At 37.9% G+C, this 13,862-nt stretch overlaps 1 protein-coding gene across 1 annotated transcript in view; it reads right to left on the bottom strand.

Moving 5' to 3' along the window:
* SMARCC1 (SWI/SNF related BAF chromatin remodeling complex subunit C1) overlaps positions 1 to 13,862 on the bottom strand; it is an 81,186-nt gene that overhangs the window by 50,268 nt on the left and 17,056 nt on the right. Inside the window, exons 7-14 of the mRNA XM_087824791.1 lie at positions 12,014 to 12,083; positions 8,406 to 8,481; positions 7,388 to 7,513; positions 6,509 to 6,630; positions 5,292 to 5,416; positions 3,574 to 3,633; positions 2,288 to 2,325; positions 1,245 to 1,366 (exon numbers count right to left, since the gene is read on the bottom strand). Of these exons, the coding sequence (XP_087680917.1) occupies positions 1,245 to 1,366; positions 2,288 to 2,325; positions 3,574 to 3,633; positions 5,292 to 5,416; positions 6,509 to 6,630; positions 7,388 to 7,513; positions 8,406 to 8,481; positions 12,014 to 12,083 (739 nt within the window). The remainder of the gene's footprint in view (positions 1 to 1,244; positions 1,367 to 2,287; positions 2,326 to 3,573; positions 3,634 to 5,291; positions 5,417 to 6,508; positions 6,631 to 7,387; positions 7,514 to 8,405; positions 8,482 to 12,013; positions 12,084 to 13,862) is intronic.

The raw sequence follows: 13,862 nt of genomic DNA, 5'->3' as shown, positions 1-13,862 counted from the left end.
TTTTTTTTTTTTTAAATATATCTTTATTGATTTCAGAGAGAGGAAAGAAGAGGGAGAGAGAGAGAGAGCAGAAACATCAATGATGAGAGAGTCATTGATCGGCTGCAGCCGCAACCGGGGCATGTGCCCTGACCGGGAATCAAACCCTGATCGCCTGGATCCTAGGTCTACGCTTAACCGCTGAACCACGCCCGGCCGGGCCCACAGCTTTTTTAACCACTCATCTACTGATGCACACTTGGGCTAGAACTAGTCTTTGACACGTAGGTAAAGGCACTGATAATTTATAGAATGTTATGGGTGATAAACAGTGTAGAGACCAGGCCTAACCCACCAAACATTAACCAGCTGTGTATCTAGCACAAAGGTTTAGACACTAACACTAATCAGTGCTTTTCCACCAGATATGTAACATGTACTGGTTACACAGAAAAGAGCAAATCAACAGTCTGTGAATATAACTAAAAGCATTCATGCTTTCAATATTTGGAAACATTTAAATTGTCAGAACTAGACTCTCAATGCCAAATACTATAAATGCAATGAATTACCTGCAAAATTCCAGAAAGGTAATTTCTAAGATGAATTGATGCCCCCCATCCCCCACACAGACATACGATGGCTTTCCAAGTTTTAGTATAAGAATAATAGCTGTAAGCAATTAATTGTATAGCTTTTATATACTTCTCATTGTTTTAACTGTTACAGGTTTAGAAGAGCCCACAGAAAACAATTTCTATATTCACCAAGAACAAAACACACAAGGACATTTAATGCCAAGCACCTTCTTTTCCAACATCTATGTTTGATGTGCTGGCAACTGAATCCTTAGGTCCTGAGAATGAATCGTTAGTGGAAGCAGCTGGGTATTCAGAATCAGAAGGCCTGAGTGCTTCCACTGGTCAACTCTGTACTGTAGAACATTTAACAGAGGAAGTAGTATCACATCCACAAAGTAGGGACACAGCTAACACTTCCACTATCCATACAACAGCATATGTTTTATGACATGCAAAGGTTATCATTTAAATGAAAGTGTTTCTGTAATCTATAAAAACCTAATTTCCAACTTGAAATTGTTTTAAAGAACACTTTCCAAAGTTAACATGAAATCACTTTCCACCTCCCTTCATCTGGTGTGACAGTGATTACCAATGTGGGGACTTGGACAATATGGTACAACATGATTTCAAGGAACATTTCCCACTAAGTACCATGCTCACAGGCGCAGGCGGCCCACTCACCAGTTATAATCAAACCACGATGCATAGCTGGGAATGATGATGTGGTTGGTCTGCTCTGTCACGTTATCTTCACCAGTATCAACTGATCGGCTCTGATCACCTTTGCTGGGATCTTCATCTTCCTACAGAAAAGAGACAAAGTTCAGAGAAAGAGAGAACTACAGAGAAATATACTAACAGCTTTCAAACTTCTGCTATTTTGTCACAGAAAAGGAAGCTATCTGATCCAATTTCAAGGACCAGGAAAATAAATTTCAAGTGAAAACAGTCTTTTGCAATTTTTAAGGTGCCTACACAAGATGTTCAGGTGACACAGATTTTATTCCTGCCTTTTACAGGTGAAGAAGTCAACACGCATGGTAAATATCTCATACCAATTAAATCTCAAGTTAATTAAAAGAAAGGCTACTTCTATACTGAGAAATTCAGACTCAACATCCCAAAACTTTTTCCACAATAGCTTGTTTCTTATCCAGTTTTACTTGACTAGGATCGCAAATCTAAATGATTAGTTCTCAAGTTATGTTGACTCAAGGACACGAATAAAGCAATAATGACAAGGCTTCCCCATCTCCAAAACTCAGCACTAGGGATCTGCTAACAAGTATATATGTGCATTATCTCATTTACTGCTGACAATAACAGCAGCAGATGCTACTTACGACGTGCTTTGTGGATGAGAAAATGATCCACAGAACCAATAAATTGTAATCAAGATATAACACAGGTGATCCAGCTAGAGGGCCTACACTCTCAATCACTCCCACTACTAAAAATTTCCTGATTTATATCAGAATATAAATTACGGAGGCTTTGCAAATGATTCCATCTAAAAACTTGGTTTTTGCTAATACAGTAATTTCACAATCATTGCTTCCTCAGAGACACTACCTGGGAAGATGAAAATTTCCTTTTGATAACTTTGGGGATCAAGAAACAAATTATTTTGGGGTATGTTAAAAAAAATTTAAAAATCATAAGGACCTCAAAACAGAGTATTTCTAAGGATACTTCTATTTCAGTATTCCTAACTAAATCGTTACCTTTCCTCCTGTTGTGACGGTTTCTTCATCCTGCTCATCTGTAAAATAAAAACACATCATTTATTTAAAAAAACAAACAGGTAAAGCTGTTTAGATGACTTGGAAACCTTAAGGTTTAAGTAACTGACACTGGACAGAGAAAAGAAAATGGAGCATTAAAGCAAATCCACCTCAAAATAACTCAGTAAATTAGAACTGTACACAGAAACACAGAAGTGAGTAGAAATTCAAAGAAATTCAAATTCAAATAAACAGTTTAATATTTCCAACACTGGGTAATTTACTATCTTAGTCATGATCTTACTTAATCATAGGTACGGGCTTGACTAGGGCTCTTGCCTCCTGAGGTTTGGTGAAATAAGTAATGGCACTTGGATCCTAGCGGAAGCGTCAAGAATGAGGAGTGAAGGAAGAGGTTATGACATTCCCTACAGACAGTCTGGCGAGTGTGAACACCTTCTGAGGACAGGGGACTCCAGGACCTAAAGGCTGGCCCTGCACAACAGGAGCAAGCCCACATGTAATTTCAGCAGGGCAGCTGATTTCCACCGTGAAAAGTGAAAGTGCCAGTATGACAAGAGTAAGAGATCCTGGTACAAATAATTACAGTAAGTTTCAGTAACACTTTGTTTTTTTAGAATTGCTATGATCATTGGCAGTGACTAAGGCACTGGAAAATTCAAAGACAACACGGGAAAGTTTGGTTTGTTTTAACTTATTCATTTAACAAATATTTCCAAGAATCTGCTATTTGAAAAGCACTAAATAAGCTGATTGGAACAGGGGTCAGGAACCTATAGCCCACAGACCAATCTGGCCGTTGCCCGTTTTGTATGGAATCTGGGAATCTGACTCTATTCCTGGTCAACAATTACTGATAAGGGTGGTCCACTGTGTCTTGACTATGCAAAGAATGCAACTTACGAAGAATTCTTGCTTTACCTCTACAGCCTGGAGTTTGTTATATAATTTAACTACAACAACTTCTTTAAAACTCAAAAAATACTGACTTAGAAACAATATTACCACCTTTGCTAATTTGCAGGAAAAGATTACACTGTGAGAAGTGCAGATCACTAAGATTGAAAAGAATGGATCACAGAAAATCAAACTTCCTAGTACGGTAGCAAACCAACCACAATGGTATTAAAGTAGCTGTGGTTACTATCTGCTGAAAAGTACAGCAACTGAAAGCAACATCTCTCAATAAAGACAAAGATATCAGACAAGCTGATAGATGTAGACAGAAAACAACACAGAAGTATATAGATTTTCTTGGTTTTTACCTAGATCGGCTACAGTTCCTCCTTTAACAGGTGTATTTTCACTATCTTTCTTTGGATTTACTAGAAGAAAGAAAAAAAAATCATGTTTTAGGGGGAAAGTTCTACTTGTTTTTAAGAGAAAACCAGAATAGGATATATGTAAAAATGTACAAATCTCATTGCAACTGCCCCATCACTCAGTCCTCACCTTCATATAAAAACCACAACCCTGGCTGAGACGCAAACTACTTGATGTAACACACCAGGTTTGTAATTAATACCAAAGCACCAAAATTTTTTCATCATAAAAGTAAACAAAATAGAGCAAAACATAAAGAGAAGCTTTTAATCCCTTTTCTTAAAAAAAAGTATATTAGTTTTTTGTGCATTTGTTGATTCTCATTTTTGTGAGTACTGATACCTTTTATACATCTACGTGACGTTGAAACATACACTGAGAATTAAACATCTTATATAAATATTATTCACACTGTCCTTAGCTCTCTGCTTTTCTCATCTGTGTAATATTTCCATGTAAGAATTTTTAGTTACATTTCATTCCTTTCATTTTTAATAGACCCAGTGTGTCCGTGTAACTAGCCCTACATTGATTGAAACTTGATTTTCAATTTTCTACTGCCCTGTAATCGACATCATTTTACACTCACTGTTACGCACGCACAATGAATGTTTATATATAGGTCTACATCTGAACTGGCCATTCTATTCCACCGGTGAATTCAGCCATTCCTGTGTCCACACCATACTATATCATTATAGTTTCAGAGTTTAAGTATCTGTTAGGACTACCACCACCTTCATAGGTCTTTTATTTCAAATAAATCTGTTAACTACTTTTATAAATATTCTCTTCCATATGACCTTTAAAATACATTTTTGTGGTTTGTAGTGCCCCATTGTACAAAATGCAATGATTTTCAGAAATGCATATAACATATCATAGATTATTATATTTTTTCAGTACAAAAGACAGGAAAGGGCATAAATTATATTACGGTAAATTTCACACATTTTTATCTCAACTAAACAATAGTGATTCTAAATAGAGTTGATAAATTAAGTATATCGTAATACCTAGAACAAACTACAAAAAATTCAGCTAAAAAGCAAACAGAATAGAAAATCCCCAGGCAGAAAGTAGAGTAAGTGGTTGCTGGGTGGGGGAGGGGTAATTTGGACCCCCAAAAGGTATTGGGGTTCTTTTGAGGGGGATGTAAATGTGCTGAAATTAAGAGGCAAGCCATCAGGAGGCCATGATAATCCTAAATATATATCCCCTTGATTAGCAGAGCTTCAAAGCACATGAAGAAAATAACAGGAGTAAAGGGAAAAATCGACAAACCCACAATCACAGTTAAAAGAGTGTAACACCCTCTCTTCCCAATAACTGATTCAAACACATTAACTTGTTCAAAGAAAAGTACTCCACTTTTTCTCATACTGATTCTGTTGGGATTTCTAAAACATGAACTTTAAAGTATCACTAAATTTAGAGAACTTTTTGGTTCCAGTATGTTCTCAATAACCAAAAAGCAAGAGTATGCCTAAAGATGGGGAAAGAGGAATTTCATAAACACTAACATTAAAAAGGGCAATCTATTCATACTTGAAGGTTGAGAAGTGGGGACGCGGAGCAAGAAATCAACCATCTCATGGCATTGCTGAGAATGACTGAGTCATGCCTAACACTCTCATAGTCCAGAAAGAAGGCAACAAACCATTTTTTGGAAGTACCACTTCCTCTATGTTGGGTACAGGTGTTGGGTCTTCCATATCCTTGGTAAGATCTTCCTGTTCATCTTCCTCCTTCTGACTTCTGCGCTTCCCATAAAGACTGGCTTGGCTAAAACATACAAGAGCATGTGAAAAATAAACAAGACTACTGTAGCTATTTACCGCAAGCAATTTCAGGGGCTTTACCTTCACTATTGTTAGAGTCTATGCCCAGAATCACTTTAAAAGACAAATGAAAGCAAACAAATTAGATACATCTCCCAAATTACAGCCAAAAGGAACACAGAAGTTATTAGGCATGAGAAATAGACACAGAAATCCTACTATACAAACTGAAGACCATATCCAAAAAGAGGCTTAAATTAGTGTAATAAAACATCTGCTAAGGAAATATGGCACGTATTACCTCAGATCATAAACAATCAGTTACATAAGAAATTTTGTCAAAGGCCTGAAAAACTGTATTTTCCTGGCTATTTATATCACTCAAATACCAGGAAGCACAAAGCAGAATCACTTAGGATGGTACTAATTTGTTACTAATTCTTTTTTGTAAAAATTGTCATTGCTCGCCTGGCCAGCGTGGCTCAGCAGTTGAGCATCGACCTATGATCCAGGAGATTGCAGTTCAATTCCAGGTCAGTGCAAATGCCCTGGCTGGGGGCTCGATCCCCAGTAAGGGGCGTGCAGGAGGCAGCTGATCAATGACACTCTCATCATTGATGTTCCTCTCTCTCTCCCTTCCTCTCTCTGAAATCAGTATTATTTATAAATTTCATTTAAAATATTTTGAGCATTCTCTACCATTTACAAAGTATCTACTTCAGGCCAGGTATTGTATAAGAACTTAAGGCACAGGTTCATGTCCTGTATGATTCATTTTGATCACAAATGGGATAGGTGACAAAATCAGAGGCACACTGACATTAACAACTATGAATATAATTTCTTAAATTCTTTAGCAGCCATGCTTCTCAATATATACCTAGTTGCAGAAAAAAGAGTGTATTCAGGGCACCCTTGTATAAAATAAGGAATGAGATGCCCATCAGGTAACCACCCATAACAAGATGAGCTTTCAAAGCAGACTTCCAACCAAATGAAGACTTCCTTTCAGCACAACTTCCACTGTCAAGGTAAAAACCTGGGAAGTCCTCTGGAGTTTGTCTGAAAGCCCTTCAAATCACGCTCTGGCTCTTACCCTTTCTTCCCACTCTTCTTCCGTGACTCTGTGGGTGTGGGAGGTGGAGGGGAAGGAGAATGTTTCCTCTTTCGAGCATTAGCTGATGCTTTTCTATCTCTTCTCTCGGGACTTCTCACTGGCTGGGAAGAAATAAATGGAAATAAGTATCAGTCAGCTTTACTGATTCCTCAGTTTCTACAAACCTTTGCCCAAAGGTGAATTTTTCAAAAACCTAACATACAAAACCCCAGAATTTGAATGTCCCCATTGAAAAGGACTCTAGAATCACCAGTCTCTATCTCAGGTTGTCACAAACACATCTAAACCTTCTTCTCAGCCTCAGGTCTCTCTCTAGTGACACAATTATCTCACAAGTTGTGACTTATAAGGAATCACAGATAAATATTTAAGTGATTGGGCTTCTTAAAAGATCAGACTATTAAATATCAAGTCCTCCACCTCAAAAAAGGACTGAACTGTAACTCTGAGACCTTTAAGGCCTATACTTTGTACTAACTACTGCATGTGTATTAATAGAGCTATTAAAAATATTAAAACTAATGAGTTTTTCCTTGGAAAACCAACTCAGTTAAATTATCCTGTGCTGATATTTGGTGTATCAAAATTAAAACTCAGACCTAGAGAAATGATCAGCTGTATCGCTGTCATGCTGCATAGGCCACTTTAAATCTTAGCAACCCCAAGATTTTCATGCCCCTTTCTTGGAGATGCCAGCTCCCGATTTGGCTGATACGGCCCCTTGGTGACTTTCGCATGTACTTGATAGCTGATGCACCCTGGTCTGTATGTGAGTTTACCAATGAATGCGTGGGAACATTTAGGCCGAGAAAGCAGCAGCTCCTAGTGGACAACAACCGGGCCACACCCAATAAATACCTCGTCACTCCTGGCTGAGAGGCGCTGTCGGGAACTCACTGGCTTCCGGTTCTCATCCACCTCGTAGTCCTCCTCATTCATCCATTCATTGAAGACATCAGTGTCCAAAACCCATTTTGCATGAACCTAAAACCACATCAAAGCATGACTATCTACATAAATAATAAATCACTTGAAACTATTTAAAAGTATTAAAAAGGAAAGAGGCTTTAAAAGTACTTGAAAGAAAAGCAGCCGATTATTGTAAAATTCTCAATGTGTTACAAATTTAAAACTAAGATGAACAATGACACGTGAGTGGCCACGTAACCATTTAAATTCCATGTTTTTTACCGAATAAACAGAGTAAGAGAGTTTTAAGAATTAATTTCCTGCCCTGCCAGTGTTGCTCAGTGGTTGAGTGCTGACTCAGGAACCAAGAGGTCACTGGTTCAATTCCCGGTCAGGGCACATGCCCTGGGTTGAGGTCTCAATCAATATTTCTATCTCTCTATCCCTCTCCCTTCCTTTCTCTTTAAAAATCAATAAACATATTTTTTAAAAGGATTAATTTCCTGAAATTAGCAACAGGGAAATATGGAAGAAAAGTATAAAGTAGTGCTTTTTAAATTCTTACAACTTTCAAAATTATTTCCACATTGAAAGCTTAAAAATACAACTCTTATCATTGTAACAGGAATGATTAGTAAAATAAATCTACTGTAATGAAAGCTATGCAGGCACTGTGTCCAGCCGTCCTAAATAGCACCAGGAATGATGTTCAGCTCCAATCCTCACTCTCCTCTCAGCTACCTCAAACCACATCTCCCTCAGCTTTGGGGTCTCCTCAAACATCACTGCAGATACTTCATCTAAGACCCAGATACTGAGGCCTTCATGGCCACTGGATAGTTCTTAACAGGATGACAGGAAAGGAAGGTCATCATTCTGTATCTCCTTAAAATCCTTGTGGAGAATAGCTGAAAAGAGCTATTAAGTCACATAATAATTATTTTTTTTTTTAAAAAGAATCTTTCACCTTCCATGGCTTTTCTGGAATTGGTGGATCTTCAATTTCTGCATCAACATCATTACTATGAACCCAAGTATCATAGCTATAAAGGCAAAAAAAAAAAATAAAATTCAATTAGATCCCAAGTTCATTCACTAAAAAGATTTTAATCAAAATGTGAAAATATTTTTCAGAGAGACTAGTAGGATGCAGTAACAGCAATTTATCACACACTTCTGTCTCCACCACTCTGACAAGAAAACTCTTCTGTAGGGGTCTAGTGTAATCTTCACATTATTCAACCTAAAGTTCAAGCCTCGTCCACAGAATTTTAACAAGCCGATCACTCTCTCCTCAAGCATTTCCGTTACTTGGCCTCCAAGACAGTGCTATCGACTGGTATTCCTTCTGTCACCAGCCTCTCCCTCGGTCTATTGTCAGCTTCTCCTCTTCTCCCAAACCTCATCAATACTGGAAGCACCCACAAACCCCATTTTAGTTTTTTGAACAATCTTTTTTTTTTTAACAAGCATCTTATCTGCTTATTTACTTTTTGGAACAATCATCTGGTTTTTTTGGAATAATCTTCTTATCTACTCATTCACTTGGTGATCTCCTGCAGCCCCATGGCTTCAAATATATACTGACCACTTAAAATCTTATACCTGCCCTCTTCTCTAAATTCTGGATTCATGAATCCAACTGTCAACTCATATCTCCTCTTACAAGTCTAATAAGGCTTTTAAGCCTAATACACTCAAAATTCAACATACAATGCCATCCTGACCCCAACAATGTGTTCTAGTCAGTCACTCCAATCTCACTAAATGCCAACTCTATCATTCCAGTTGTTCTGGCCAGAACCCTTGTTGCTATCTTGCCTTCATGCTCACTCATGCCCCATAATCCAACTCCACCTTCAAAATACGTCCAGAATCTACCTACTTCTCACCATTCCACTTCTGCCCAAAGCCCAAGAGTCTATTTTTCACATGTCAACCAGACTGATCCTTTTGAAAACAAAGTCAGTCCACATTGTTCCACTGCTCAAAACCTAACTCAGAATGAAAGTCAAAATCCTAACAGTAGCTTGCCAAGGCCTCGTGATTCTAGTACTCGTCTCTCACTCAATATATTCGAGCCACTTTATGGAGCTTTAGTGCCATTCTTTAAACACGCAATGGCCACTTCGTGTCCTTTAAATATGCTCCTCACTGCCTACATATCCACAGACCTCACTTCCCTTGTATCTTCACATGGCTTATCTCAAACGTTCTCGTCGGTGCAGTCCAACTCACTGATATAAATCATTCCCCCTGTCCCTTCATGATTTTGAATTAAGCAAAAAATTACCTACCAAATACAACTTTGTCAATGCTATTATAATTGCTAATGGAAATATATGAATGAAACACAAGTATGGTAACAAGTATTGGCTTCCTGTAGCCACTACTCAGAAGTCAGTTCAAAAGCATCTGGAACAGCCTGGCCAGGTGTGGCTCAGTGGTTGAGCATTGGCCTAGGATCCAGGAGATCGAGGTTCGATTCCCGGTCAGGGCACATGCCCGGGGTTGTGGGCTCCATCTCCAGTCGGGGGCGCGCAGGAGGCAGCTGCTCAATGACTCATCATTGATGTTTCTGTCTCTCTCCCTTCCTCTCTCTGAAATCAATAAAGATATATATATATATATATATATATATATATATATATATATATATATATATATAAAAAGCATTTGGAACAAACACTGCTCTATATATCTATTTCTAGCACTCTGGTAAGTTTTTTAGGAACACAAACATAAGTGAGAGGAAAACAGTTTCTTTGCCACTAAATTAACTATACCAGGTAAAAATTACAGTGGTAAGAAAAAATTGGTGACCTTATAATCTTTAAAAGTCTTGAGTAGAAAATGTTACACAGGTAGAAGTGAGGGCACAAACTATAGTTAATAAAATGAACTAACAAGGTCCCTTGAAAAGATACGACTTGAACCAGCTATTACATCTTATTTGCTACATAAAGAAAAGGTTAGCAAACAGGCTAACATGTATTAAAACGCGTTGTTAGAAAACTTATTTCAAACATTTACTTACTTAGCTTGTCATCATAAATTTGAGTTTCTATCTTAAATGTCTTAACAGACAAACTGATTTCCTATAATAGTTTCTATAATACTGAAAGGTTTTAATAGAAGTCTTGAGACTATAAATGTTTCATAGAAAGTATTTTACTTAAACATTATTTAAAAATTGTTCATTTAAAGTAGTCAATTGTGGTTCAAAAGAGGCTGATAAGCAAGCTGACTTGATTTGGTTCTAATTAACTCAAACGTATAAAGACCGTGTATATACTCTTAAAATTCTGAACATATCTAAAGACATATTTTCTCCTATAAGAACAGAAAAATACGTTCAAATACATCACAGAGATGCCAGTAAAAAATTCACACTGCGAAATACATCACAGAGATGCCAGTAAAAAATTCACACTGCGGCCCTGGCCAGCGTGGCTCAGTTGGTTGGAGTGTCATCCTGTACACAGGAAGGTCATGGGTTCGATTCCTGATCAGGGTATATACCCAGGGGTTGGGTTCAATCCCCGGTTGGGGCACGTGTAGGAGACAACGACTGATGTTCCCCTCTCTCTAAAATCAATGAAAGCATGTCCTCAGATAAGAATAAATACTCACACTGTGGTAAACTACGGAGTAAATAACCTGGTTTCTTAAAATAAAACACTACATGCGGGGGGGAGAACCTATAAATTAAAAAATACTTAAGAAATATATCAACTAATTACACGATGTGGTTGAATTCTAATTCGAACAAACAGCAATCAATTTGACAATGGAATGCTTACTTTTTTAAAAAATGAGTCCCTATCTTTTAGAAATGCTACTGAAATACTTATTCTTGCAATACTGAAATGGGATTTACTTCCAGCAATATGGGAAGGCTAGAAGTGGATGGGGGCACAGGGGAAGAGGGATGCTCTGACACAACCCTCATGACGCAGAGAACTTCCACTTGACAAGACAGCGGTGAAACGAACCCGAGCAGCCTTAGGGTCCTGTAGGTCTACGATCCAGACATGGAAGCCCATCCTCATTCCCAAGCGCCCCACAGGAGCGTAATGCTAAGCAGGTCCCAGTTCCTGTTTATAATACTCTTTATATTTAGGTGCTGAAACATCGCCGGAGTTACAAGATGTAGAAATAACACCACCACCAGAGAAATGTATTTCTGCCAAGAAGACCTTCATTTTAGACCTGCAGTAATTTCATCCTTAATGGTATGACATGAGTAGCTTTTGGAAAAATAAGTCATAAAATACCGGGAAGGAAAATTCATTTCTTGAAGGAAACAAATCTAAATTAGCAGTCTAGTATCATATGGAAGAACTGTTTTGGCAAACACAGCAAATACATCAGTTTATTAAGAAAAATAAAGGCATGTGATTTCATGAATTCCATAACTTAAATAAGAAATCCAATAAAGACCTAAAACAGTGAGATCAATAACTAAAAGTAATCAACAAAACTGTCACTATTCGTAAGTGGAACCGTATGCAGGTGCCTCTGGCCAGCACTGACAAAACCCTTACACCCAGCCTCAGGACACATCGACATTACCTGTCAGGGTAAAATCCCCAGTGTACTAACACCTGCTTGTCCTTTCTCATCACAGGTCTCAGCCACTCTTCTGAAAGGGAAGAAGAAAGCGCGTCAGTGGGGCTGACAAAATAAGCGACTAAGCCACTATTTAGATTTAACTGTTACTCAAAGTTTTTGGTTTGCTAAACGCTCCCCCAAAGCAGCTTTTCATGACGAAACGTTACCTACCACCCTTTTAAGGGTAAGTTTTCCGTGGTATTCAGGCTACAGCACTCCATCAAAGCCTTTATCAATACTAGTACTTCTTTTGTTTACTCAGCCTTCCCAATGAGACTGTAAGTAATATGATCACATAAGACAGATATTTTTATTTCAAGTCCCCTTACCAAAGATAAAGATACATATTTATGTAATCAGATGATTCTTAATGATTTTAATCAGTTAAATTATATCTACTTTTCAGCATTTGGTATGATGGTATTTCTCTGGTAGTCTGAATTTCACTTAGGACACTTGTTTCCAATACCGAGGGACCTAATGAAGCCCCTTGAAACCCAAGAAACAAGAAAACTTAGTAAGTGAAAACAGATAAATAAAATTGGCTTTCCACTGCCAATTTTACATAAAATAGCCCCTTCACACACTAAAGGCACGAAGCCTGCATGCCTAGGCTCTTTGTTAAGCAGCCAACTGCCCACCTTACAATTTTGAAAGAGCAAAGGAAGAAATCGGGCCCTGTTTCTTAACCTGATATCCCAAAATCAGGGATAGTGTTGCACACTTACCAAGGAAAAAGTGAAGGGAAGGCAGCCAATGGGCCTTCCAGAACTCAATCTGTTTAAACAAAACAGACTATCTAGTAAGAGCTACCTTTTAGGAGGCTAACATGGCCTCAGCTGCACACTTCTCTTCACCGAAACCATCGATGCTGCCTACCTTCTCCACCGAACATGCACAGCTACCCACTACCTCCGCCTACATCCACCAAATAAAAAAAAGCTCTGTAAACCAGAACTTGTGTCTTCTCACTTACCCACCCTTATCTCCTACTATTCTAAGACATAAAAGCCCAACTTTGTCATTTGCTTTTCCTCAAATTTCGTAATATATCGCCTCCATGCTTTTTCTTATTTTGTACCCCCTTCTAGCAAGCCATACTCAAATTCTTACTAGTATCTTAAGACCCATTAAATATCCCCTTTTATTTTAAATTTTAATTAATTCACATAAAAGGGATACTGCATTTTTTAGGGTTTTACAACATGATTTTTAATGTGCTATGGCTGGTATTGTTACATTTGCACACTTACCTGAAGAAGGCACATGTAAGGAGCCCAGCTCTGGGTTTTGCTCAGAGCCAACATTTACCTGACAGCCAGTTGTTCTAAGGAAAATCCCACAATGTGCCGAATCATATTTTATATTTAAAAAATAACCTCCAATTCAATATATTAAAAATTAAATTTAAATGCTATCTCTTAACGATTACTCCAACTTCTAATAGCAATACCAAGCAAACATCAGTAAACTAGGTTGTATTAAACAAAGGGGGAAAACCTCACATGAATAAGGAATTACTAAGCAGCTAAGATGTAACAACTGTCAGTTCCAACCTTTTGTAAAAGGCAACTGTTTTCAGTAAGTTCACAATTTAAGCATTTATACCAGCCTATCAGAGAAACCTTTAGAATTAGCCAGCAACAGAATCAGTCTTCTAACATACACAGCTATCCACCACCTCCACCTAGCGGCAACCAGTTGCTACTACCTAGAGGGACAAAAACAGAAACACTAAAGGCAGGGTGAGGTTTCTCCCTTTATAAAACCATAATAATCACTAGGTTAAAATTGTGACTATTACAAATAA

The sequence above is a fragment of the Miniopterus natalensis genome, chromosome 15, assembly GCF_054644295.1.
Source record: "Miniopterus natalensis isolate mMinNat1 chromosome 15, mMinNat1.hap1, whole genome shotgun sequence".
Classification (NCBI taxonomy): Eukaryota; Metazoa; Chordata; class Mammalia; order Chiroptera; family Miniopteridae; genus Miniopterus; species Miniopterus natalensis.
This window is presented reverse-complemented; position numbering and strand designations above follow the sequence as displayed.